This window comes from Alosa alosa, chromosome 4, assembly GCF_017589495.1.
Source record: "Alosa alosa isolate M-15738 ecotype Scorff River chromosome 4, AALO_Geno_1.1, whole genome shotgun sequence".
Lineage (NCBI taxonomy): Eukaryota > Metazoa > Chordata > Actinopteri > Clupeiformes > Clupeidae > Alosa > Alosa alosa.
This window is the reverse complement of record NC_063192.1, coordinates 6375542-6398832: the sequence shown is the minus strand read 5'-3', so window position 1 is coordinate 6398832 and position 23291 is coordinate 6375542. Positions and strand designations below refer to the sequence as shown.

The 23291-nt window shown below is 41.4% G+C and overlaps 4 protein-coding genes across 4 annotated transcripts in view; 3 read left to right on the top strand and 1 right to left on the bottom strand.

Moving 5' to 3' along the window:
* Nucleotides 1-11199: 11199 nt before the first annotated feature.
* On the top strand, nt 11200-16641 carry ttll9 (tubulin tyrosine ligase-like family, member 9). The gene is made up of 14 exons (XM_048240392.1): nt 11200-11310; nt 11619-11659; nt 11770-11862; nt 11967-12078; nt 12224-12409; nt 12515-12583; nt 13150-13240; nt 13454-13494; nt 13731-13818; nt 14088-14146; nt 14332-14528; nt 14776-14889; nt 15891-16015; nt 16285-16641. Exons 1-14 carry the CDS (start codon nt 11296-11298, stop codon nt 16353-16355), a joined length of 1302 nt encoding a protein of 433 aa, XP_048096349.1. The 5' UTR covers nt 11200-11295; the 3' UTR covers nt 16356-16641.
* fam217ba (family with sequence similarity 217 member Ba) lies at nt 16626-20461 on the bottom strand. Its single transcript, XM_048240390.1, has 5 exons — nt 20217-20461; nt 19704-19876; nt 19437-19542; nt 19245-19318; nt 16626-19144 (listed from the first exon to the last, which is right to left on the bottom strand). The coding sequence occupies exons 1-5, from the start codon at nt 20256-20258 to the stop codon at nt 17713-17715; spliced, it is 1827 nt and encodes a 608-aa protein (XP_048096347.1). The 5' UTR covers nt 20259-20461; the 3' UTR covers nt 16626-17712.
* Nucleotides 20462-20579: 118 nt separating this feature from the next.
* Nucleotides 20580-22330, top strand: ppp1r3da (protein phosphatase 1, regulatory subunit 3Da). The gene is made up of 2 exons (XM_048240393.1): nt 20580-20746; nt 21055-22330. The coding sequence occupies exon 2, from the start codon at nt 21066-21068 to the stop codon at nt 21927-21929; it is 864 nt and encodes a 287-aa protein (XP_048096350.1). The 5' UTR covers nt 20580-20746; nt 21055-21065; the 3' UTR covers nt 21930-22330.
* Nucleotides 21564-23291, top strand: part of sycp2 (synaptonemal complex protein 2) — a 51013-nt gene continuing 49285 nt past the window's right edge. The window contains exon 1 of the mRNA XM_048240384.1: nt 21564-21647. The gene's annotated coding sequence lies outside the window, so the exon portion shown is untranslated. The remainder of the gene's footprint in view (nt 21648-23291) is intronic.

Here is a 23291-nt window from a genome sequence, read left to right as displayed (position 1 = left end):
ATAAATCTATGCTTTGTTAATTCATTATTTCTGTAAGGTGTTTGTTAATGTTAATTTATATCGCTAAGATAGATACAGATATTCAAATAAATGTTGTCTTAAGCACTATGTTTGCACTGAAAAGTATTTACAGACATTGTTTAAGCACTATCACAAACGTATGCTGCATATGCTTGTAAGTTATGGCATTACAAAGTGAACATACTGAAGACAGAAGGAAAAGAGGATATTGGAACATTATTAAAGCAATTCACAATATCAAACTGATGGAATGTCACTGAATAATGCATACACCCTGCATGTGTTTATCAATTCAGTGGTCTTGATAACCATATCAACTGTGCACCCAGAGTCTTATTTGGCAGTTGAACTGGTGTGATGAAGTTGTTCTTAGTGGTCCCTGACACACTCTGAGAGCCTGTATACACTGCACAACATTGCAGTCTAAATGTAGACTGTCTTGGTTGCTGTTTACGCCATGCTTTTTACAATTGACTGTATTTTTTATGAGAAGGATAAACACAGCCAGTTGCTACTGTGGTGTCCTACAGACATTTAGATGTACAAAGAACCCGAGGAAGCATTACACAAATCCATTCATGTAAGTTGAGAGGAGAATGTTCTTTTTTCTCCTTTTCGACCAGGAAAGCCAGTATATATCCCCAATCACTGTTTCCTCACTCATGTTGGAAATCTCATCCAAAGAGCCTTCATTTCATCCATTACACTTACCTATAGTGACAAGAAAAAGTGAAGCTCAGGTCAGACTGTGCACACAGGGACTGTACATAATCATGCTCCATAGACATCCTGTGTAAATCAACGTCAGGCCTCATATGAGAGTCTGCAGGTTAATTGTCTAGAGGAAAAGAGGAAAATTATATTTCATGGACAATTAAGTAACCTGACAATCTCTCTCTCTCTCTCACACACTCTGTCTCTCTCTCTCTCCCTTCTTCTCTCTTCACTGTCATGTTTTTTTTTCTTTTTTATGAAAAATCCCCCACTTCCCATCCTGATCCTTGTGCTGCAGAACTCGAGATGAGTTCCAGCGTTCAGAGGTCTGAGTGAATTAACTTCACAACTGTGAAAGGCACCTTGGTGGGTCCATCAGCACAGGGACCATTAAAAGAACCTAAATCACAGGAAGTGTGCCAGTGCTGCTTTAATATTAGAACACACACTCAGGGGGCCACACAGATTTTTCATGTAGAGGGACTTATCACTCCCTGGGCTTTCTCAAGTAAAGGAGAAGCACAAAATTGTGTGTGCTGCTCAAAGCCTGAAAACATTGCCAGAGATTTTAGCAGCATAGACAATGCTTCAGCTTTTTCAAAACAAAAAATCATTTCTGAAACCCAAACAATAATAACAGCGTCTGAATTCTGGAGACATTAAAAAAGAGAAGAGCTGAGCACAATATTCATTGCCGGGCCTGGCCACAGAGATTACATAATGACTATCTTGCCGCAGCATTATCAACACACTGTGTCTGTTTTCTTCACCTTTAGTCCTGCAAATCCTTATATATTGCAGAACAGCATTATAGTGAGGGGCTTTGTTTTCCAGAGTCAGTCTGTAATGGACAATGAAGCTCATACTGTAAGTACAGGCTAAGGCTTATTCTATATAAAGGTCACTTCAGAGATAGAACTTGAGAATAGAGAACTTCTCTATTCTCACTGTGGGAGGTCTTGGTGTAGGCATTATTGGGAATTGTGTAATATCTCTGACTTCCTTTCACAGCTGATTAGTCTGGGGAATCTGCTGTCTGTAACAATTGGTGTCATCAGTACTCATTCTGCTTGACTTATCGGTTGCCTTTGGACACGGTTAATCATGGATATCTCCGGTTCTGCTCTCTCCTGGTTTTTAACCTCATAGCCTCACCACAGGGGTCCCCCAGGGCTGATCCTACAACCTGGGACAGATTAGTCCCAGCTTCTCATACCACTCATGCAGACGACACACAGCTCTATCTGTCCTTTCCACCTGACGACCCCCTGGTTTCCAGGGATTTTTCAGGCTACATGGATGAAGGTTGAACCTCTCAAAGACTGAACTGCTGGTCATCCCAGCAGACATCAACATCAAATTTGGTCTGTTTCAAACCAGGACCAAGAAATCTAGGAGTTGTTCTCGACAACCAACTAAACTTCTCAGATCAGGTTTCAAGACTCTACAACATAATGGAAAATCAGGACTTACTTGACTCAAAACATCCAGGCAAAGAGACAGATGCCCTCCTGACAGGTCTCCCAGCCTGCACAGTGAAACCACTTCAGATGATCCAGATTGAACAAAAGGGCACACTGCTCATCCAGCCAGTACCAGTGATCAAATTCAACTAACTACAAAGTAGTCTCGGTTCTGCTCCCACCTACTTGAATGCCCTCATACAGACAGACCGGCACGGCTCAAGCCAATCCAAACTTTTTCTCATCTGTTGTTCCTGGTTGGTGGAACACACTGCCAGTGGGGGACATCCTTTTCCACTTTCAAAAACTCCCTGAAGACCCAGCTCTTTAGAGAACATCTACTCTCATAGCAACACTTACAACAAGTCTTACTGATCCTAGCACTCACCAGCCGCTTTAAACTGACAAGTAACTGCTAAAAAACCACTAATGTTTTTTGAAACTGTTGTTTACCATGTTGTTAGTCGCTTTGGTTAAAAGCGTCAGCCAAATGTAATGTAATGTAAATGTAATGTAATATGGGTATTTTGCCTATTGATCCTACAACCTATAGTCCCAGATCAGTTTTCACAAGGATTATCGGAGGGAGTTGGGTGGGGCAGGGCTGTTTCAAAAGCCACGGTTTTCCAGGCTCCACCAATCAGCAAACATCCAGGCGAAGAGACAGAGATGTCGGCAAAAAGATTGAACAAACTTCACCCAGTCAGCATTCACTAACACAATGCTTGGAGACAGATCGTAATGGGGGGGCAATTTGCAAAACCACAGTTATGAGTTTGTATTTGAGTGTGCCAGGTACAGACAAAATTCCAATGACAAATCAGACAAAGTGGGCACACAAAATGAGACCATCATAGTTGCCTAACTACTTTTGGGAGAGAGAGAAAGAGAGGAAACAAACTCTAAGACAAATGACCATGGAAAACGAGGCTCAGTGTTATCATCTAAGATCACCATATTGGAAAGGACCACTACAGTAACACATACAGCTCAAGTCCCTTCATCATAACTGATAATGGCTGCCAATATCGAACTCTGTAGAGAGAAACAAATAAGTAGTAGCCAAAGTGACTGAATTCACAAGCACTTTAAGTCACATGCTTGTGCAGCAATGGAACATGTGGCAACCCTTGTTAATCCACACCCATGGAGACGAGAACATTCAACCACAATCTCAGGGCTGGAAGAGGTTGCTTGGGATTCGTGTCAAGTCGAGATACACATTACGCACCGTTTAAGGGTCGCGCAGCCGCGATCCAGACGGCACACCATGTGCTGACCGAGAGGCTACTGGTCCCAGCGTAGGACAATTACCCTCATCGCTGGCATTCCAGCCCAAATCCAGCGCTGCTTAAGGGCCTGATCTCAAGGCTAGGGAGAGCTTGGTCACAGTCCAGAGAACTGGGGGGATGTTTTCCACCAAAATACCTCACATTTACTCCACATGCCTCGGTAGGAAGAGGAGGAGAGGCTGCCCAGGAAGTTGGAAGCTGAGGGAGAGTTGAGGTTGCACCCGAGATAATCTTTTCCCTATGTTCCCTAAAGAGGTGTTTAAAAAAACAAGAAATTTCACCCTCTTGTGCCCTGGACCCCAGGAAATGCCCTTTCCTCACTCAGCTTTCCTAGGATTACACAGTTGAGTGTGTCTTCCAAGTGTTTAGAAAGAATTTAGACAAAGCATCTACACAATACATTGTCTAATTTCATTAACATTTTTTAGAAGCTGCTACACCTATTACACCAGTGTTATTATGATTTATAGACAGGGTGAAAGATATCAAATTTGCTTATTGTCAGAGAAGTTGTACTATGAAATGACACCACTGTGAAATTATGTTGTTAATGAAGTTGTAAAATATATCAATGTATATATCTAATACTGTGATATGAAGAAATGGGTTAAGTAAAAGCCACTCAGAGGAAATTATAGCGAGGACAGTCTATTAAAGTAAATCTTTATAGCTGAAACTTATTTTGAAACCTATGACCTGACTCCAGCTTGTTCTGTGAGTTTACGCTTGACGAGGATAGCGTGTAAAACTGAGACAGGACAATGCCTAATGATTTCGGTCTGCCAATGTCTCACAAGTTAAGGTCAAACATATTAGAGAGGTTGTAACCTATTATTTAAAGGTCTATATTTTCCCAACAAGTTCATATAACGATTGAACACCATGTGAAATTATAAGCTTATACATTAATTGTGAAAGTAATAACTCTTATCTTTGCAAATGATGTTGGCCTGAACCCAGGGTGAAATGTATCTGCAACTCTTTTCACACAGTCACAACTCTGCTCTGATAAAGGTTGTAAAAAGGGTGTGCAGCAAAGCTTTGCCAAGCCTGGGACAACTTGGACAATATGACCTCAAAAGCCAGCAATTGACTAAATCCACGACATTCTTATGCAGCATTTCTCCCATTCTGCTAACTTCACCAGAAAAAAAACAGTGGTTTCCACAATAATCAATACCCTGAAGCTTGTGGTTTCTTCATCTGGGGAGGTTTTGGGGTGATAAAGTGCAAAATGATACGCAACTATTCACGAGGAAGCCTGAGCACAATCTTCATGAATGTTCCATGAATCCAGCATGGCAATATAATCATTCTGTATGGTCCAAGTAAGTCCATACATTTTAAAACACAACTTACACACATGCACATTAACACACAGACACACACACATACACAGATAAACTGACATCAACAAGCTTAAGATTTGCCCAGGCAAAAATCTTCTGTGGTTAACCTCTAATTAACTAGCCCAACAGTGAGTGTGCAGTATTAACCACAAGATACTGTATCAAATGGGCTTGCAGCTGAAACTGATGTAACACTATCTAAGGAGAAGTCAACCAAATTTTTGCTCAGCCGGCATATCATGGTACAGCTGATGAAAAATGTCCACCCAAAGCATTCAGGTTTTTCCTGTAAGAACTTAGTGGCAATTAAAACTAGAACATGTATGTGGGTGTAAATCCATAAGATATGTGAATATAAATATCCAAATTAGTGAAGTTGTGAGGCTTTCTCAATATCGTTTCTGGTTGTGAAACCCTGGTGTTCAAACAAACCACTTTAACAAAACAAATTAATCTAAATGAATCAGTGTAGTGCAGTGCAAATGTAGTGTAGTGCTGTGATGGTTTGTTTGGGTCAAAGAGTGTGAATAATAGGGAGATGTAGACGAAGAAAAAGAAAGACAGAGATCTGGAGAACTGACAGGAGAAGACTGGCGGGTCTTCAATCAGGAATTCCTGCAAATAACTGAAAATAACAATCTGCAAATTCTCACACAGTAAGGTCAATGCAACTCAAAAATAGTCCGGTGGATCACACTTACCAAAAGTTTGTTATAGGCTCAGCATATTTAATGGTCATCACTGTTTCATATCATAGAGCAATGAAAGTTCAGGAATGTGCACTTTAGCGTAATTTGGCCAAATGGTCCCACTTACCAATACGAGTTACATTCATAAACCCTGATTGCTTCTAATTTCCCGCTATTCCAATTGACCTTGTACACAACCTCAACTAAAAGATGCCCTCTAGTGCAGAGTCCTTTTCTGCCATTAAATATGGACCATGTGGTGTCTAACTTGCCACACACAGAGGAATGATCAGATTGGATATGACACAGTCATTATGATCCCATATTAGCATCATTTGTCATCATTCACATGTGCAAAGGCGCCTCACTGATATCTTATCAAGAGGAAAGGCAAACAAACAGAACTAGTTAGTTCTGAAGTGCTGAAACATGTTGCTCTTTCTTGGAGGACTTTATAGCAGTGACAGATCGCACCGATCACAATGACATGAAGTGTTCACGGGTTGAAATGAGGCACGGCTTGACTTGAGCCCTTGACCACAATCCCTTAGGATGCCAGGTCCCGGAACATGTGCTTGCATGGAACAAAGGCCACAAATCTCAACCAGACATCTACATCTAACGGGTCCTGCGAGGTTTCTACTCGGCCTATTGGTCAAAATATTGCATCCTGATCCTTAGTGGTTTATTCCAGATCAGTCTCTGCCTATACACCAAGACAACAAGTGAGCCCATTCGGAACATGCATTTCCACTATGGAACGATACAGAATTGTGATGGAGCTTAAAGTGCAGTTGGTATTTTTAGTGGTTCAGAGCACTTTCTTATATTTAATTTTATGTTACTATAAACATGCCATTACCACCTACACCACATATTGAGTGGGGCAGAGATCACATATATAAAATGTCTAGGTATTCAGCAAACTCCAAGACTAATAGGCTGCTATACACTGTGCATTAGAGGTAGGCTATTTATATTTCTCTCTTACTCTGTGATGTAAGAGAACTTTGCTACAGTTCCAACAAACCTAACAATATGAGTATTATAATAAAACCTTATTTTTTGATTGTCGTGAGTAATCAGATTGAAACAATATTTTGTGCATCTTAAGTTACAAGCATAGGCCTATCTTGCATCATAGTGCCATCAACTATCAGAGAACTACAGACCATGGGAATTTTAAGCCACACAGTTGCCTGTGAAGGTGTTAACTATACTGTGACTGTCAGATCAAGACCAGACCAGGGCCAAACCAGGAGACAGGAATACAACAGATCAGAGCCAGAGCTATTTTAGGTGTTGCTGAACAGAGAAATATTTGTGTGTCGTCATTTATTAAAGGTGAATCCCAACTATCCATGATATATTTTTACTTCCACAATTGTGAAAAATAAGAAACAGGGTAAATTTAAAATACCTTTAAAATCTATATGAACAACCTATTTTCAGTTGATATTTGATTTGTTGATTAGGCCTAGATGATTTTTAGTTGATGATCCACAGCCTTTTTAAATCTTTATTAATTTGATTTTTAATCTGTTTTAATTAAGCCTCGTAGGGTCAGAAGTCTTTCAGAGCCTGTATTGCAGAATCAGATGGCTTAATCCCATCCTGTTGTTCCATCCTCTTATCACCGAAATCTTTCAGGTTTTCATCACACAGGCCTTTTTTTTTTCATCACACAGGCCTAAGAAAAAAGTTAATGAGGCAACACAAATGACAAGACACAGACCAGAAAAAGTGGAAAAATATGAAAATATTGTACTCAAGTAAAAGTACCAATACTTTGATTGAATCTTTGTCATATTTAGTCATTCAAATATCATTTTTGTTAGTCAAGTTTTAGTCAACTAAAAGTCTCGTCATTTTAGTCTTGTTTTAGTCAAAAGAAAACTAAAGCTATCTTAGTCTTTTTTTATAACAAATTATTTCATTCAGTCAGTATGTTTACATGCACAGGTAAGTCGAGCTACAGTTATAGCTCGGCTGGGATTGACCATAGACAGTAAAAGATTTGACTGGACCACTGTCATGATCTTCGTAGACCAGTGTTTCACAAAGTGTGGTCAGGGAGCACTGGTGGTCCATAAGCTATCCCAAGTGGTCCACGAGCAGGCGTGGTAAAATATAATATAGATGAGTTGTTTGCAATATTGAACCAACTTGTATGTAAATTCAATTTTCGTATGGACATTCTGGGGGATGTCAATTTGTATATGTATGAGAGAAGCTTCAACTTCTGGGTATGTAGCATTGTTCCATGTAGTTTCGTACAGGGTTGCAGCAGAGAATGTCTAGTTGCAGCAACAGCACGTAGACTAGCCTACAGGAAAGTTGCTGCGCATGAACCATGAACTCATTGAATAAAAAGCATTGAAAAGCGTAACAGCTATTCTGGCTTCTCATTTTTTAGGCGAAAATGAAGAGATTTTATCTTAGTTTTTATTTCATGCAAAACATTTTAGTCTCGTCTGATCTGAAATTAACACTAACTCAAGTAAAAGTAAAAAAGCAGTTCATTTAAAATGTACTTTAAGTAAAAGTTACTTAGTTACTTTTTTTTTTTTTTTTGAGGGGGGTACCAGAACAACCAGTTTTACCAGAGACTTTCTAATGAGGAGATATAGCACTCAAAAAATCCTCCATAGTAATGCATGGGGTTAGTTTGTAACGCCAATATGGCAGTTGTCTACACATATCACAACCCTTCCACGGCAAAACGTCGACATGTGAATACATTGAGCCAATCATGTGGTGTGTTGTAAAAATACATTGAACCAATCATGTCATCTGTTGTGATCTTGCCGCTGGAGCAAGATTGGTGTCGTGAAGCTTCCACGCACACGCATTTCTGCTGAAATAGATGCACGATAAGTGCCCAAAAAGCGTTGCAATATGGCCTGCCGAGTGGAGGGACTTGCCTAAAAGGACTTTGGTCCTAGCTCGAGTTGCTGCAGCCAGCAGCTAAGGCAGCAATGTTCATACTCCCAGTATGTAGCGCTGTAGCTGGAGCAACTCGAGCTAGGTAAAATCAAGTTTTGTTCATACCGACAGTACTCAGTGACGTTGAGAAATGGAGATCTATGTGAAAAAAAATGTGAAAGAGTTCTCCTTTAAGTTTGAGCAGTAGTTGATTTTCAAAGTTAGCTGCACTCATCTTTGTTCGCTTTGCAGTGAACAGTAATCCAGCACAACTGAAATGCCTCTCACAGGCAGCTGAGGCAGGCAGGCCAATGTTGAGTTGCAGAGTTTTTTTAGATTTGGAAACAAGCAGAAGGTTCAGCACATTAAAGGGGCCAGACTGGGGAAAATGGGAAGTATAGGGCCCCAATGGAGGAGAGGGCCCTTGAAAAGTGGAATACACGGGGGCACAACATTTTCACCAGGCATTAGTAATAACTCAGGTAATCCACACATAAAAATCCAAACAACTCCATAAGAAGAGTCATGTGTAATGAAGTGGAATAACACAGGGAAAAAAGTATTGAACACGATAAGAAAAAGCACTAAGGCAAGGAAAGGGAAGGAACGAGCTGGAATCTGTAAGTAGTTAGAGAGTAGTTATCCTTTCTATCTGTGCAAATTAATATAAGCTTGGTTAGTAGCCTACATATTGATGGGCTATAAAAGGTTTTTCATTACCAAGGTGTCACACAAGAAACATTTCATGATGGATAAAAGCAAAAAGCTCCCCAAGACCTTTGCAACCTTATTGTTGCAAAACATATCAATGAAACTGGTTACAGATGCATTTCAAAACTTCAGAATCTTCTAGTAAGCAGCATGGGAGCCATTATCTGCAAGTGGAAGGAACATCACTGCATCATCAACCGCCATGCATAGGATCTCCAATAATATTTCTGACCAGGGAGTCAGAAGGATAGTCCATTCCAAGGGCCAAGGACCACTCTGAGAAAGCTTCAGAAAGACTTGAAGGCAGCCAATTAAATTAAATTAAATTAAACAGTTCTGGAAGTAACTAAAGATCAGGATTCACAAGAGGGACCCCTGGAATCTGTTTAGAACAATGGGCCAAAATCACACCTGAGACTGCGACTAATAAGTTTTGTCATACAGGAAATGTCTTGAAGCTGTCATTACAAACAAAGGCTTTTCCACCAAGTATTGAAGAAATTTCAGTAGGCACATTCAATACTTTTTTTCCTGTGTCATTCCACTTTATTACCCATAACTGTTATGTTTGGATTTTTTATACAGTATGTGTTAATATAATGTGTAGTGAAAAATTTGAATAGACTCACTAACCCTAACCCTAGGAAGTTCAGGCTAATTACTGAAAAAAAAATTAAGTGTTCAATACTTATTTCCACCATATATTTATTTTACCTGAATATTTTAACTTCCAAATTAAATGTCAAAATGACAGGACTGACTGGATTTTGTATACAAAACATAGTGAAAACTGTCTAAGGTCACTCTCACTCTCCCTTTGCTAAATGGTTTAGTCCGCCTGCACGATAGTCTATCTTTTGTTTATTTAGTTGAGCATCGCTAGTAGTGGACCGCTAATTGTTGTGCTGCTGGTGCAATGTCTTTCTCCAAGAAAGCCAAGTCAGGTTACCAAAACAAAAGGCCGAAACAGGAAAAAATAGACATCAAAATGAGGGGAAACAACTAATAAACTTCTTTCCAAATAAAGGTGAGCACAAACGTCAAAACACGAAATCCCATGGTGTTTGCTTGAATAGGCTATCTCCGCAATCATTAGTGCTAAAACAAACTGAGACAACCCATTGAAATAGCGGAAAATACTGTACACTTTCATAGGTTAGGCTACACATGTAATCTGAGGCATCTCGTGATCCAGCTCCATCTCCATCACTTTCAGAAAGACTGCATGGCGCCAGCCATGATTCATGTCCTGTTGTAGGGTAGCGATTTTTCTCTCCCTTTCTGTTTTCGTTAGTCTTAACTTTTTTTTTTTTTTACTCAAGTAACGGATGGGATTTTTGATGTAGTGAAGTACAATACTTCACTCAAAATGTAATCAAGTAAAATTTAAAATACCAATTTTATAAACTACTTAAAAAATACAAAATACACAGAAAAACTACTCAATAAAGTAACGTGAGTAGATGTATTTCGTTACTTTCCACCTCTGACTTTATATCATAAATAAGATCAAGGTAAGCTATATCTTTGCGACTGTTGTTAATCTTCATCACAAAGTGGTTCACAAATGACACTGCAGATGGTGCATTTAGATTGCCTATCCATGTGGTCATGTTTTTGAGTGAGAGTACCATCTCCTGGTCAAGAAGGATAATGCACTTCTGTTTACAGGCCTTCACATCTGTATACAAAAACTATATAGTGCATTTTCGATAGTTTAGTTGAACGGTCTGTTGCTCTGCATTTTTATGCATGTAAGTCTATAACTACTAGGTCTAAAACTAGCCTAGATAGAAACCCCCTTCACGTGATTTCCCCCATTTGCCCCATTCTGGAAAACACCTGCAACTGAAACGGACCGGGGCCTGATCTGGCACGGACCAGCCGAATTCGTTCCAGACTGCGCCATAGCCTAGTTATCAGGGGCATAATAATCAGGGGCACTGTGCCTGTATTCCACAATTCCTCAACTCGTTGTGAAAAGAAGCAGTGAAAAAGCCAAGCCTTCCAGGGTCATGCATAGACCTCAGAACCGTTGCCATGACAACACCACGCTACATAAGGGAAAGCCTTGGCAGTCCTAAACAAGAACAACTCGCTCTGCCCCACGGGAATGTATCTGATATGAGACATGTCAAAGAGTAAGGAAATCACTTGTTGTTGGCCTCTAAGTAGCAGAACTAGTAGAAATGAGGAACTAGCATTTTTAGTAGAACGTGTTGTTTGCATGGTTCAACCATATCCAGGTAGAAGCGACAACGTTAACGTTACATCACCACCAAATGCTTGTAACGTATTAGCATCTATCAGCTCTAGCTTTTAGGCCTAACAAATGGAGACGTGTCAGTTTTGTATTTCCATGCACAGTAACAAGTTAGGTATTTTGATAATTATCGTAGAATTGAATGGCAAAATACATATTATCCGTGTGTGTTTTAATTATTGTTTCTGCAGGCAGGATACAAAGGTCCTTATGCTCAGAAGAAAAAAGAGGGGTGAGATTTATGTTTGATGGGCGTATATTTAGGTCTACATTTTAAACAAATTCGTTTCTGAGGTGTAAGTTATGTCATGAAAACGGGTTTGACCATACATTTACCTTCAGGGAGTTACGGAGCACTGTAAGGTACAAATGTGGATTAACCAACACAATTCAGGATGTCCTGCGTCAAAGGCCTGGGTGGTTAGAGGTCAAAGAGTAAGTCTATTTTTTTTGTAGATATCACTGCTTACTTCTTTGTGGTCAAACCAGTGGGAAGTTACTGTATTTCACTCAGCCCTGTGGGGTTAATGTACTTTCAGTGATGGTGAGTGGGACTTCAACTGGTGTGATGTTGGATGGCTTAGAGAGAACTATGACCATTCCTACATGGAGGAACATGTGCGAATATGCCATTTCCGCAACCACTATGAGGTAAGAAGTTATAGTAGGCTATAGGTTATTATTTACTGTTTTAGTCATCTGTTTCTTGTTTGCATTGTCCCCACAACTCAAAGCTGTGCGTTCTCTGTTTGAGCAATAAGCCACAACAGATGGGGTCCCCCTCTTGACTTTTCAGCTAACAAGGAAAAACCTCATGGTGAAAAACCTGAAGAGGTACCGGAAATTCCTGGAGCGAGAGTCTGGCCGCTTAGAGGCGGCGAAGTGCGACTTTTTCCCACGTACCTTTGAACTGCCCAGCGAGTACCATCTTTTTGTGGAGGAGTTCAAACGCACCCCCGGCAGTACCTGGATCATGAAGCCGGTGAGGATAAATCAACTGTAAATCAAACCCTGAGAATGGTATGAATGCCTGATCCTAAGAGACTGTCTCATTGTGATCTACCCCAATCCTCTCTGCTGCTCATAGGTGGCTCGGTCTCAGGGAAAAGGCATATTTCTCTTCCGTAAGCTAAAAGACATAATGGACTGGAAGAAGGTAAAACTGTTATAAAAAATGGTCATAGACGTTTGCTTAATGCACATGTCTATGCATCTCACACTCAACAGTTACAATATATCTACTCAACACTAACACCCAACCAGATGGACACTCACATCTCTCTTGGCCCCATGTCAGTTTAATGCACTATTACTAAATGTTCAGTGTTTTATCATTTCCAGATTATGAAATGATCTTGCTTTTATTTAGAAAATAAGGCCTTTCAAGTAACACATACACACAACTCTCTACCTCTTTCTCTCTCTCTCTCTCTCATACACACACATACACAGAGAGAGAAAGAGAGCAAGGACTACTTTTTACTTTCTCATCACACACTTCTTCTTGAAAGGCGAGTCAGACGCTTTTGTGTCTAAAGAAGGCCAGCTAACTCCCGCATGACTTGTAACTTGCGTCACTACTTATGTTTTAGATTAATTGCATGTACTGAACAGGGCCACTGGGCCCTCACTAAAGTTTATTTTCAAAAAGTTCCCATTCCTCACACTGAAAAATGTACACATCAATGTTGTTTAGTCACACTTTTCACCCTCTTTTGGAAGGATGGAACACGGTCAGAGGAGCAAAGGGACGAAACTCAGGTTGAGAGTTATGTTGCCCAGCGCTACATTGAGAACCCTTACCTCATCAGTGGTACTGTACCATTTCCATTTACACCACACACAGTTAAAGGTGTAGTCAAGTGATTTTTGTTGTGAAAATTTGAAAGACGTGGATGACATAGACCTGAATAAAAGCATTTGACACTTTAATTTAAAAATGTTCTTCACCATTAAGAAATGTTTTGCCTTGTGTGTCTTATTTTGGGTTAAATGAATATGCCACTGATTTTTAATCTGTTCTTAGGAAGGAAGTTTGATCTGAGAGTCTACATTCTGGTGTCTTCTGTAAGTTGAATTCCTGACCAATGTCATAGTGTAAAGCATTAAGCAGTTTGCAATAAGAGTTCAGAACATCACCTCTATTGATTACTATGTCCTGGTGCTTCAGCAAAGACTTGGCCATGTCGAGCACAGCAGTAGACTCTTTGAACCTCTAGTTCAAGTTTAACAGTTCACTTCTGAGAAAACTCTTTGATTTTTTTGCTGTCATGAACATGGCCTCTGACTGTGTGGCTGTTCAGTATATTCCTTTAAAGGCCTGGCTGTACCGAGATGGCTTCGCCCGCTTCTCCAGCACACGTTTCTCCCTCAACAGCATCGATGATCAGTGTATCCTTCTGGCAGAATCCTCCCCAGTTTGTGTAACAAACAGTGCTTTTGCCTTGTTCTTGTGTGTGACGCAAACATGTATACTCCTCTGAGGTTATTTGGGTTATTTGTAACTTTAATATTAACATTTTAATGATCACTTTCATCACTTTAATTAATTAATAATTAATTCAATTTAATTCAGTTGATGCTTTTTTTTTAATGAAAGTTATGTGGTAAAGCTGACTTTGGCCAAAAAACATTTTGAACCTTAATAGAACCACTCACAGATGTCCATCTTACCAATGTGGCAGTGCAAAAAACAGCTCCAGATTATGACCCAGAAAAGGTCTGGTAGCATCAGCACATTATTTGATTCATTTCTTTAAAGATGCTTGTTAGTAGATACAATTCACACAATAAAATATGAGAAATAGAATACAAATCATAAAAAAGCCAATGACCTTACACCACTTCTTTGCCAACACATATGGGAAATATGTGACTAATTTACATTCCTGGTCATGCTTACAGGGTTGCAAATGGGAGATTCAGAAGCTGCGTCGGTATCTGACCGCAAAGCACGGCTCAGAAACTGTAGAATCTCTCTTCAAGGAAATAGACAACATATTTGTGCGCAGCCTACAGAGTGTGCAGAAGGTCATCATCAACGACAAGCACTGCTTTGAGTTGTATGGATATGACATTTTGTTGGACCAGGACCTAAAACCGTACGTTGTCTTGATTTTTGTCCTCCTACGCCAATTTTTTTCTGTCATAGCTTATAACATAAAAATTCCACCATGACCCCTTTAAAACTCAGATAATGTTATCTTTGTTGTGTGTCTTTAACCATTCTTTCTCCTTGAAAATGTGACACAAGTATTAGCAACAAATGATCAGTGGCTGGCTGCATTGCATGTACTGCTTGAGAAGTGGCTGTGATGACCTGAGTTATGGGGCCTTCTCTCTTGGCAGATGGCTGATTGAGGTGAACGCCTCTCCCTCTCTCACTGCCAGTAGCCAGGAGGACTATGAGATGAAATGTCGACTGCTGGAGGACACCCTGCACATAGTGGACATGGAGGGCAGGTATTTAAAGGGGAACTATGCAGGTTTTTTAGCTTAATTTATCCTAACTGAACAGTTACGGAGTCATCGAAATGGCTATATGACTTTTTTCGGGTTGAATGGTGGCCGTGACAGAAAGTCTCGCAGCCTCTCAACGTAATGAATTGCTTTACTGCACTACACACATACACGCCAGGCACCGGCTAGAACAAGGTAGCGATGGAGTTTCTCAGACATTTGTCATGGTAGAGCCAGCGAAAAAGAAGAAAGCGAGCCAACCGTCTAAGGAACAGGGAAAGAGGAAACTGCAGACTGACAGATTGAGGAGTGTCGTACTGTAAATCATATATACTCTGAAGCTGTAGGGGGAGCTCTGCAGAGAAACCTGCGAGCAAAAAGCAAGAAAACAGCGAAGAAATTGCCAAAACGGCATAGTTTACCTTTAACATGGACTTCATGATACCCAGAACAATGAAGTGTCCTCATGACTTGATGAAGCTGTCCTCCTAGTTCACACACAGCATGATGTAGCCTTGACTTAAAGGGGTGGTTCAGGATTTGGGACATAGGACCTAATTTCCAAGTTAGCAAGTGTGATATTTATCAGTGGAGACCGTTTTCAACACATTTCCTCCCGTCCTTCTAGTTGCAGAGTTCGCAGGTGCTAAGCTAGCGAACTAAGTCATCAGTATGTTTTAGCGAGCTAAGTCATCAGTATGTGTTAGCCTGCCACTAAAAACAGTCTTACCCACTCCACAGTACACCCGAGGCAAATAAATTATAATGCCAGACTATCGATGTAAATGTCTGTGTTGATAGTTTTATTTCTAACATTATTCTATCCTTGCATGTTATAATTAATTGAAATACATTTCTTAATATGGTTCCTTTAAAGCCTGACATATTTTTCACTTAGGTCTTTGATTTGTTGACTCTATTTTATTTGTGTAAGGTAAAACAAAACATACCAATATCTTTACCAATGTTTTTTTGTAAGATACTGCAAATGTCTCTTGATTTAGACTCACAGGCCGGGAGAAGAGGGTTGGAGGTTTTGACCTGATGTGGAACGATGGACCTGTTTACCGTGATGACGTCAACTTGGAGACACTGGGTCTTTCCTGTTTCTCTGCAAATACACATCTAGGTACCTGATAATATGCAACTCCACAATGTTTAACACAACACAAATCTGCTGCAGTGTCTTCGAAATGCAAATGCTGTACAGTACATGCCTGACATAGAACTGAAATGTCATAATAAAGTATAAATAACAGGGTTAGTCTTTTGACACACACACAGCAGTACACTGTGGACTGTTCCACTGTGAGCATTTAAGGTATTTATTTTTATCACCTGCTTCAGGACTTAGGCAAGGTAAAAGGCACTGAGTTTTCCTATTTGGGTCCCTCATAGGCTGCATCAATGACAGAGAAAAACAGCTACGGCAACTTCTGAAGCCCTTTCCTGGACAAAAGAAGACGTGAAGGAAACGGGCCAATAATGAGTTTGAATATACAATATTTAACTATTAGCAATTATAGCATAGCAATTTCAGCATCAGTCTGAAATCATGTGTATTTTAATCAGTATACCATTGTAAAGTGTGTGGAATCTAAAAGTGAAATCAAGTATTACAAGTGCCACGCATGCTTTCAGTATTCTGCAAACTGTTTCACAAATAGTTGTGTAAATATTGCTACATTATATGATAAATTACATGCTGGTTAAATGGAAAAAAATACATGGAAACATGATGTCATGGCATTGTTTTATTTCCGAGTTTGAAAAAATATCTAAAGTATTCACAGTCCTAGATGAGAATGACACTGAGGTATTGTTCTACAATCAACCACACTGATGACCATGGAGATGTCTAGTTTCCCTGATGAGTTTGACACAGCTACAGTGCATGTACATTAAGATCTCTGTAATAATATGCTGCAATGCAATAGCTTGGGACACCTCAACCAGACAGTATTTTAACAATGCTACTCCAACAGCATGTACATTATATTTCATAATAAAGTAAAGTTAACAATCAAATACTAGGAACGATAGAGTCCTGTACTATTTTCCTTACAAAACTGTGTACATGCAAAACACATGGGCAACAATATAGCATTCAATGTAACCTTTTCTGAGACAAGAAATTAGTGCAGTTATTTTCCAGTTTCAAACTGGCATACTGTTAGTATGTACAACTAGTTTTAAAAAGCAAAATATATTGTATTTGTGGGAAATTCATTTTTATCACAATTTACTTACCACACACTACAACGAATACAGAAAAATATACTTTTAACTTCATTCTTTGCATCATGTTCACATCTTCTGTAGTGACCAGGTTCTCCTTGCCAGTCTCAAATAAATATAGCATTGTTTATCATAAATAGACTTGTGATGTAGAAAATCCTAAAATATACATTTGGGGCATTTGCAACTATCTACTGAGGAACTCAAACAAGGTTTTATAAATTAAAGTACACAAGCCACATTGAAAGCCCTTAAAATATGAATGCAGTAAATATGAGGAAACATTACTTCAAGGAAACATTATTCATCTTAAAAAAACATACAATTCATAATCATAGCACTTACAATCCTATGATCACTTACATTTAATGAGCTGAAACAAAAATGATACAGTACCATTCTTTATTCAATATGGTTTCCTTATTTCCTTATATAAGGGCAGGAAAAATATCTTGACATTTTGGTAACCAGTTACAACTGTAAATAGTGCACTTAATGCAGCTTATAATCAACATTCATAAATGAAAACATCCAATGTTATTATGCACTACATAAAGGCTTTCACATGTGCAGTTATGAGAAATGAGATCATTTTATTAGACACTGACCGTTCTTCAATTTCCCGCTGGAGCGTGACGCAGGTATCTTCTTCGAAGGTGGACAATTCTCTGGTCGTCTAACACCTGATTTGACCCATCTGGACTCACCACCTTGTCTGTCCTTCTCGCACCTTTTCCCAAGACTCATCTCCTGTTTGTTGGTCGGGGTAGTGCACTTCTCATGAACACTTTTTGTCACGGTATTATCCCTCTGCCTGTCGAACTCGAGAGCCTTCCCTCCGCGACCTTTTCGGCTGGAAGCAGCCACAGACTTCCCGTTGGCACTGGCGTCGTGAGATGGCCGGCGGAAGTTGCCAGTGGCCTGCATGTGCCTCAGGTGGCTCTTGCCCGTCTGGGGGCTGCCGGGGTCCCTCGGCCCGCGGGCGTTCAGCTTGCTGTCTGACGTGGTGGCACGACTCTCGCTGCTGCTCCTCTTCTGGGAGAGAGGGGGTGTGGGCAGCGGGGTGGGGGAAGGGGGGGCCTTGCGTTCCAGGAGGGGGCTGAGGCGGGAGTGGCGGTGGTAGGCATACGAGTAGCAGGTCCCGTTGCAGAGCGGGTAGCGGATGTGGCAGTAGGGGCAGACGGGGCGAGAGAGCTGGGCAGACGAGGGGCTGGGGAGGGAGGAGAGCAGGGCGAAGGGCAGGCCCCGCTGCTGGTTCTGCCTGAGACTCTTCGGGGAGTTCAGGCGGGTTGGGGGCGCCGTGTGGGGCCGCTGGTGACCGGAGCCCATGGGGGAGGAGGACGAACCGCCAGCGTTCCCCCTGGAGCGCAAAGTTGGGGCTACCTGCCGTCCACTCTCAGTCTGGACGGTCTGCACCTGATGCCATTCCAGCTGCAGCAGGCGCTCCAGGTACTTCTCCAGCTGGCCCACTGGTCTGGGCCGAGGAGCGCCCTTGCCCTCCGTGTTCAGGAAGATGGCGAGCTGTCTCAGGCTCCAAGTGTTAAACGGCGGGGGCAGGAAGTCTGGGTAGCTGTAGGGTTGGTCGCTGTCATGATCCACCACCTCCGTCCTGGGCCCCGGGATGTCGGGAAGTAGGTCGACAGAATTGATGACCTCCGCACGCAGGTTGAGCTGAGGTGGCGTGCAGGGCGAGGGCAACACTGGCAGCCTCTCCGAGTCCGATAAATCACTGGCGCTGTCCGTATCGTCCTCCTTGGACTCGAACAAGTGCAGGGACTCAAGGGTAGGAACCTGCTGCTGCTGCTGCTGCAATTTCTGCAGTGCCTTGTGGTGCAGCACAGTCTGGGGGGCCAGAGGCAGGGACAGATCACGATGACTCTTGGCCGGGGCCGTGTGGTTTCGGTCCCCCTCGCCACAGCACGCAGGCTGCTGCTGGGCCTGTGTGAGTCGTCTCTCCTCAGGCCCGGACGCCGGGGTCCGCCTTGGCTGGTGAGACTTCACATCACTCTCTGCCTGTGGTCTGGAGAAACACATCCATGTACATTATTTAAGTCTGTCAAAAAAATTATGAAAGATATGAAAGGACTAGAAAGGACTAGCTCACTTTAAGAGTAGCTCACCTTGGTATTTTTCTATTGCCAGTGAGAGGACTAAGATCAGCTTTAGCTCTATTTCCACAATGTTGTTGCGACCCCTGTAAAAGTATCACAGCGGGTATTACATAATTATGACATAGTCCCTCTGAATTAGGATCCAAAATCATCCTTAATTTGACCAAAGCAAATGAGCACAATCCCTTCAAACCTACTCACTTTGTCTGTATTTGGAAAAGATTCCTTGTCCTGGCCATTTCTAAAAGAAGTCCCTGTCCTCTTTGGAGGCCTTTGGTTCTGTATCACCTTGCTGCCTTTCTTAGAGCTGTGCAATGTAACAGATTAAGTGAGAAAATTAGTTAATATACACTGCAGTAATAAAAAGTAAAACCACACTGTGAATATAACATAGCAAAATGAAATGACATATTTTGTCATATTGATTTGGAAAAAAGGCATGCTTCATGAAACATATAGTCTTTTTACCTGGAATTAACAGCTCCCGCATTTTCAGCATTTTTCATGCGTATTTTGTCTTTAGCTGTCACCCTTTTGAGCGAAGTTGACGCTTGTTCCTGCAGGATGGGTCCCATTGCGCAGTGATAAGCAGGAGCTGCTTCCCCTCCTCCTTCTTGTACTCCAAAAAAGCTTGTCCTTGCCTATTGAGGGCATGCAGTGCTGCGGTTTACGCATAGCGCTTCTTGAGCATCAGGATACCCCACCATTTCAATAGGCAAAAAGGATGTGGTGCAATGCACCTACAAAATAACAATCAGCTCCCATGATAACAGGAAAAAATGAATACGGGCACGGTGATATTTTCCTGGCTTATCAATTGTTCCATCGCGCATCATTGTCAAACGTTCGATTATTATGTTCAGGTTTTTGCTGACACGATAGAAATAGATCAGAAATATATTTTCCTTAAGTCAGAGATTACATATGTTAGTATTTCTTATCTCAGCCTACCTGTACGCATCGCATTTCTTTTTTGTTTACCTGCTCCTGCTGCTGCGACGTATGTTCGCACACCTCTGTCATGACCGCGTCATATTTGGCATGATGGGATTTGAAGTATCTCCGGGAAAATAAGCTATGTCAAAAATGCAGAAGTGATAGTACGAGAACCGCAGTTGTTCCCACAGCTGACATGTCGCTTTGACATTGTAACTTGCGTAACATTCTATATAAATGGCAGAAATGTGAAGACATCACAGTCGCCCTTAAAACAACGTTTCCTGTGTAGTTTCCCCTTAACATGACTGCGTTCCCGGGCCAACGCTGAGAGATCCGCTATCAACGTCACAATTGTGCTGCATGCGCACAGTGCTGCTCTTCAGGGCACCGTAGTTTTAAAGTGCGCTTTATTGGCAATCCACATGGTTTGCAATGCGGCGCTGCCTACATGCCATGACTTTAGGTTTTCCAGCGCTTACAAAACGCCCACTGTCCTGAAACAAATGGAGGATTAGCCTACTGGATAGACTAATCTGTTGTCAAAATTGCATCAACAGTCTGATGAATGTGAGGTAATTTGAATACAACTGTCACCGTACAACTATTAACTGAGTGCTACAAAACAGCGCTTTACTAACAAAACATGACGAGTCCGTCCCTCTGTCTCAAATTACATATGATTTTAAAATAGATCTCATGCGTTATAAAAAATCGCGGTACATTTGATGTTTTTAAATACTTTTGGATTTGATGTCAGTTCTACTACATATGCTTTTTGGTATTGGAAACATTTTACAAGGTCAAACGAAGTAGAGAAATAATGCCAAAGTGTTGCATTTTCATCAGCTAACTACAACTGCGTTGTGTCATTTTGTTGTAGGCATTCAAGGCATGGCCTACTCTGCGGAGTGGTGGCAAAAAACATCAGCGACGTCCACTGCACTCCACAGGGCTGCAGGAAGTGCTCCAACTGAACATGTCACTCTGAGATTAAGGGATGAAGTTGAGGAGAGAAAAAGAGTCCAAATCCGCCCCCCAAGCCCAAGGGTCCCGCGAGCATCACCGGTTCTGCGCCGGAGCTTCTCTTGTGAGCCCAAGCCCAAACCAATCATTCGAAGACGAGAGCATTCCTCACCTCCCGAGAGGAGGAGGATGGCTCAGAGAGCGGGGGTGCGTTTTGTGGACTCTCGGGGTATGCAGTTAGAGGATGTGAAAGTTTTTAAAGCCAGCGAGGGTCCCCTTGTCCCAGACCATGTGTTGTTCAGGATACTGATGAATGCCGAATTCTCAAGGGGAAGTAACCTGGAAATCTCTTTGCCTTTGATGAAGCCAGTGTTTCCTGAGCAACCAGGTGATCAGCCTGGGTACGCAGAGCGCGTCTGTCGCCAGAGAGTGTGCCTGGAGAGAGTTCTGTGCTTTGAGGATGGCATCGTTGGCATCGTGCAAGTCCTCAACCTGGCATTTGAGAAAGAGGTTTGTGTGCGCTTCTCCTTCACGGCCTGGAAGAGCTGCTCAGAAACACGGGCGTTCTGGGTGTCCCATAAACAGCCAGGCTGGGACACTTTTCACTTTCACCTTCCAGTGCCCCCTTTCCTTCTCCAGCCTGGGGCCCTGCTTGAATATGCTGTGTGTTACAAAGTGCTGGGGACAGAGTTCTGGGACAACAATGAGGGGCAGAACTATAAGCTGGCCTGCCACAGTTACACGCTGACTGTACCCAAGGAGTGTGAGGATAGCATGATACATTTTATCTAACGACAAACAGAAAACAAAGGACATTCACACACTTATAAAAGCTATAGCCACATCCTGAAATGGATGCACATGCCATAGAAAAGCACAGATTTTTGACCCCATACAGAATTTTTTTATGGCCTATTCTTTTCTGTGCTCTTTCAAACTTTAATACAAAATATTTTTTTTGTAGAATTTATAATTTGTTTATAATCTGAAAAGTGTTCCTGCAGACATAACTGTGCCACTTTATTTTTTGTTACTAACAAAGCACGCTAGGAGATGAAATCTGGTTTGAAAACAGCTGTCACAATTGTGATGTTTGGTTTTAGTACATGGTGAAGCAACTTTTATGTAGTCATTAACTCATCACAATGGGAAATGTCAGAATAAAGTGAAACCAGAGAGATGGGGAAAAGTGGGACGGTTGTTTTGCATTGTTCCTTTGTTTGGTTAATTCAGCAATCCTACTGACACCAATACAGTTACATGATGAATTAGTATGACTGAACAAATGCTTTGAGAGTGTTTAGATGTGTTCATGTTGGACATCGAGTAAAATATTGTAAGATCCACATTATTTGGAGTGATCATGAGCTTCTTAATTGAATCCTTAAAGATCTTGGTAGGATTTTACACCATACCATCTGTTCCAGTGCACAATGACTGAATAGGCCTACCGTTTAGAGGCTTTGCACTTAGTGTCACTGCTGGCCAGGGGTAGATTGGATCGCCAGCTGAGGCACAGTTGCAGACACGTCTCTCATAATGAAAGCAATTCATTATGAATGGCTTTCATTGTTTTTAAATGAGTGAAAAACAATATTTAGTCTAAACTTGACATGGTCCTGGAAAAGGGTGATATTATTAGGGTGATTTTTTTAGCTTATGTTTTTAGCAGAACAGGGTATGGACTTCATTAGTTTAATAGAACAAGCAGGCAATAAAACGATGGATACATGCCAAAGCTGCTGCACTGTTGCTCTGCTTACTTTACCAGGTCACACCAAGGCTTATTTATAGTTGTAGTAGGCCTATATGTTAAAGATTCTGCACTCACTGTCACATCTGTCAAAGTTTATGATCTATCTCCTATGTCATTTCACCAGCGTGTACTGAACTAAAATGACCGTAACAACATGGTGCGTTCATGAGCAACAGGGAAGTGGGGGAATTCTAGAGTTTAGGGATGGGGGTACGTCACACCTGAATTGGGGACTTCCCAGTTTGAAGTGGGAGCTTTTGGGAGAGCCCCCAGGAGAATGTTTTGAAATCACTCAACATAGGGAACGCTCTTACTTCGGAAGTGGGGAGTTTAGAAGTGGGAACCTTCCAATTACCTTCCATTAGGATAATGTACCAACTTAGAAGCTATTAATGAAA

Coding starts and splice junctions, on each gene's coding strand:
- ttll9 (XM_048240392.1), top strand. Junction 12,079..12,223: donor ATTTCCGCAACCACTATGAG/GTAAGAAGTTAT, acceptor TTGACTTTTCAG/CTAACAAGGAAAAACCTCAT. Junction 14,890..15,890: donor ATAGTGGACATGGAGGGCAG/GTATTTAAAGGG, acceptor CTCTTGATTTAG/ACTCACAGGCCGGGAGAAGA.
- fam217ba (XM_048240390.1), bottom strand. CDS start 20,258: ATGACAGAGGTGTGCGAACATACGTCGCAGCAGCAGGAGCAG. Junction 19,319..19,436: donor CTTTTCCAAATACAGACAAA/GTGAGTAGGTTT, acceptor ATACTTTTACAG/GGGTCGCAACAACATTGTGG. Junction 19,145..19,244: donor GGCAATAGAAAAATACCAAG/GTGAGCTACTCT, acceptor GTGTTTCTCCAG/ACCACAGGCAGAGAGTGATG.
- ppp1r3da (XM_048240393.1), top strand. CDS start 21,066: ATGGCCTACTCTGCGGAGTGGTGGCAAAAAACATCAGCGACGTCCACT.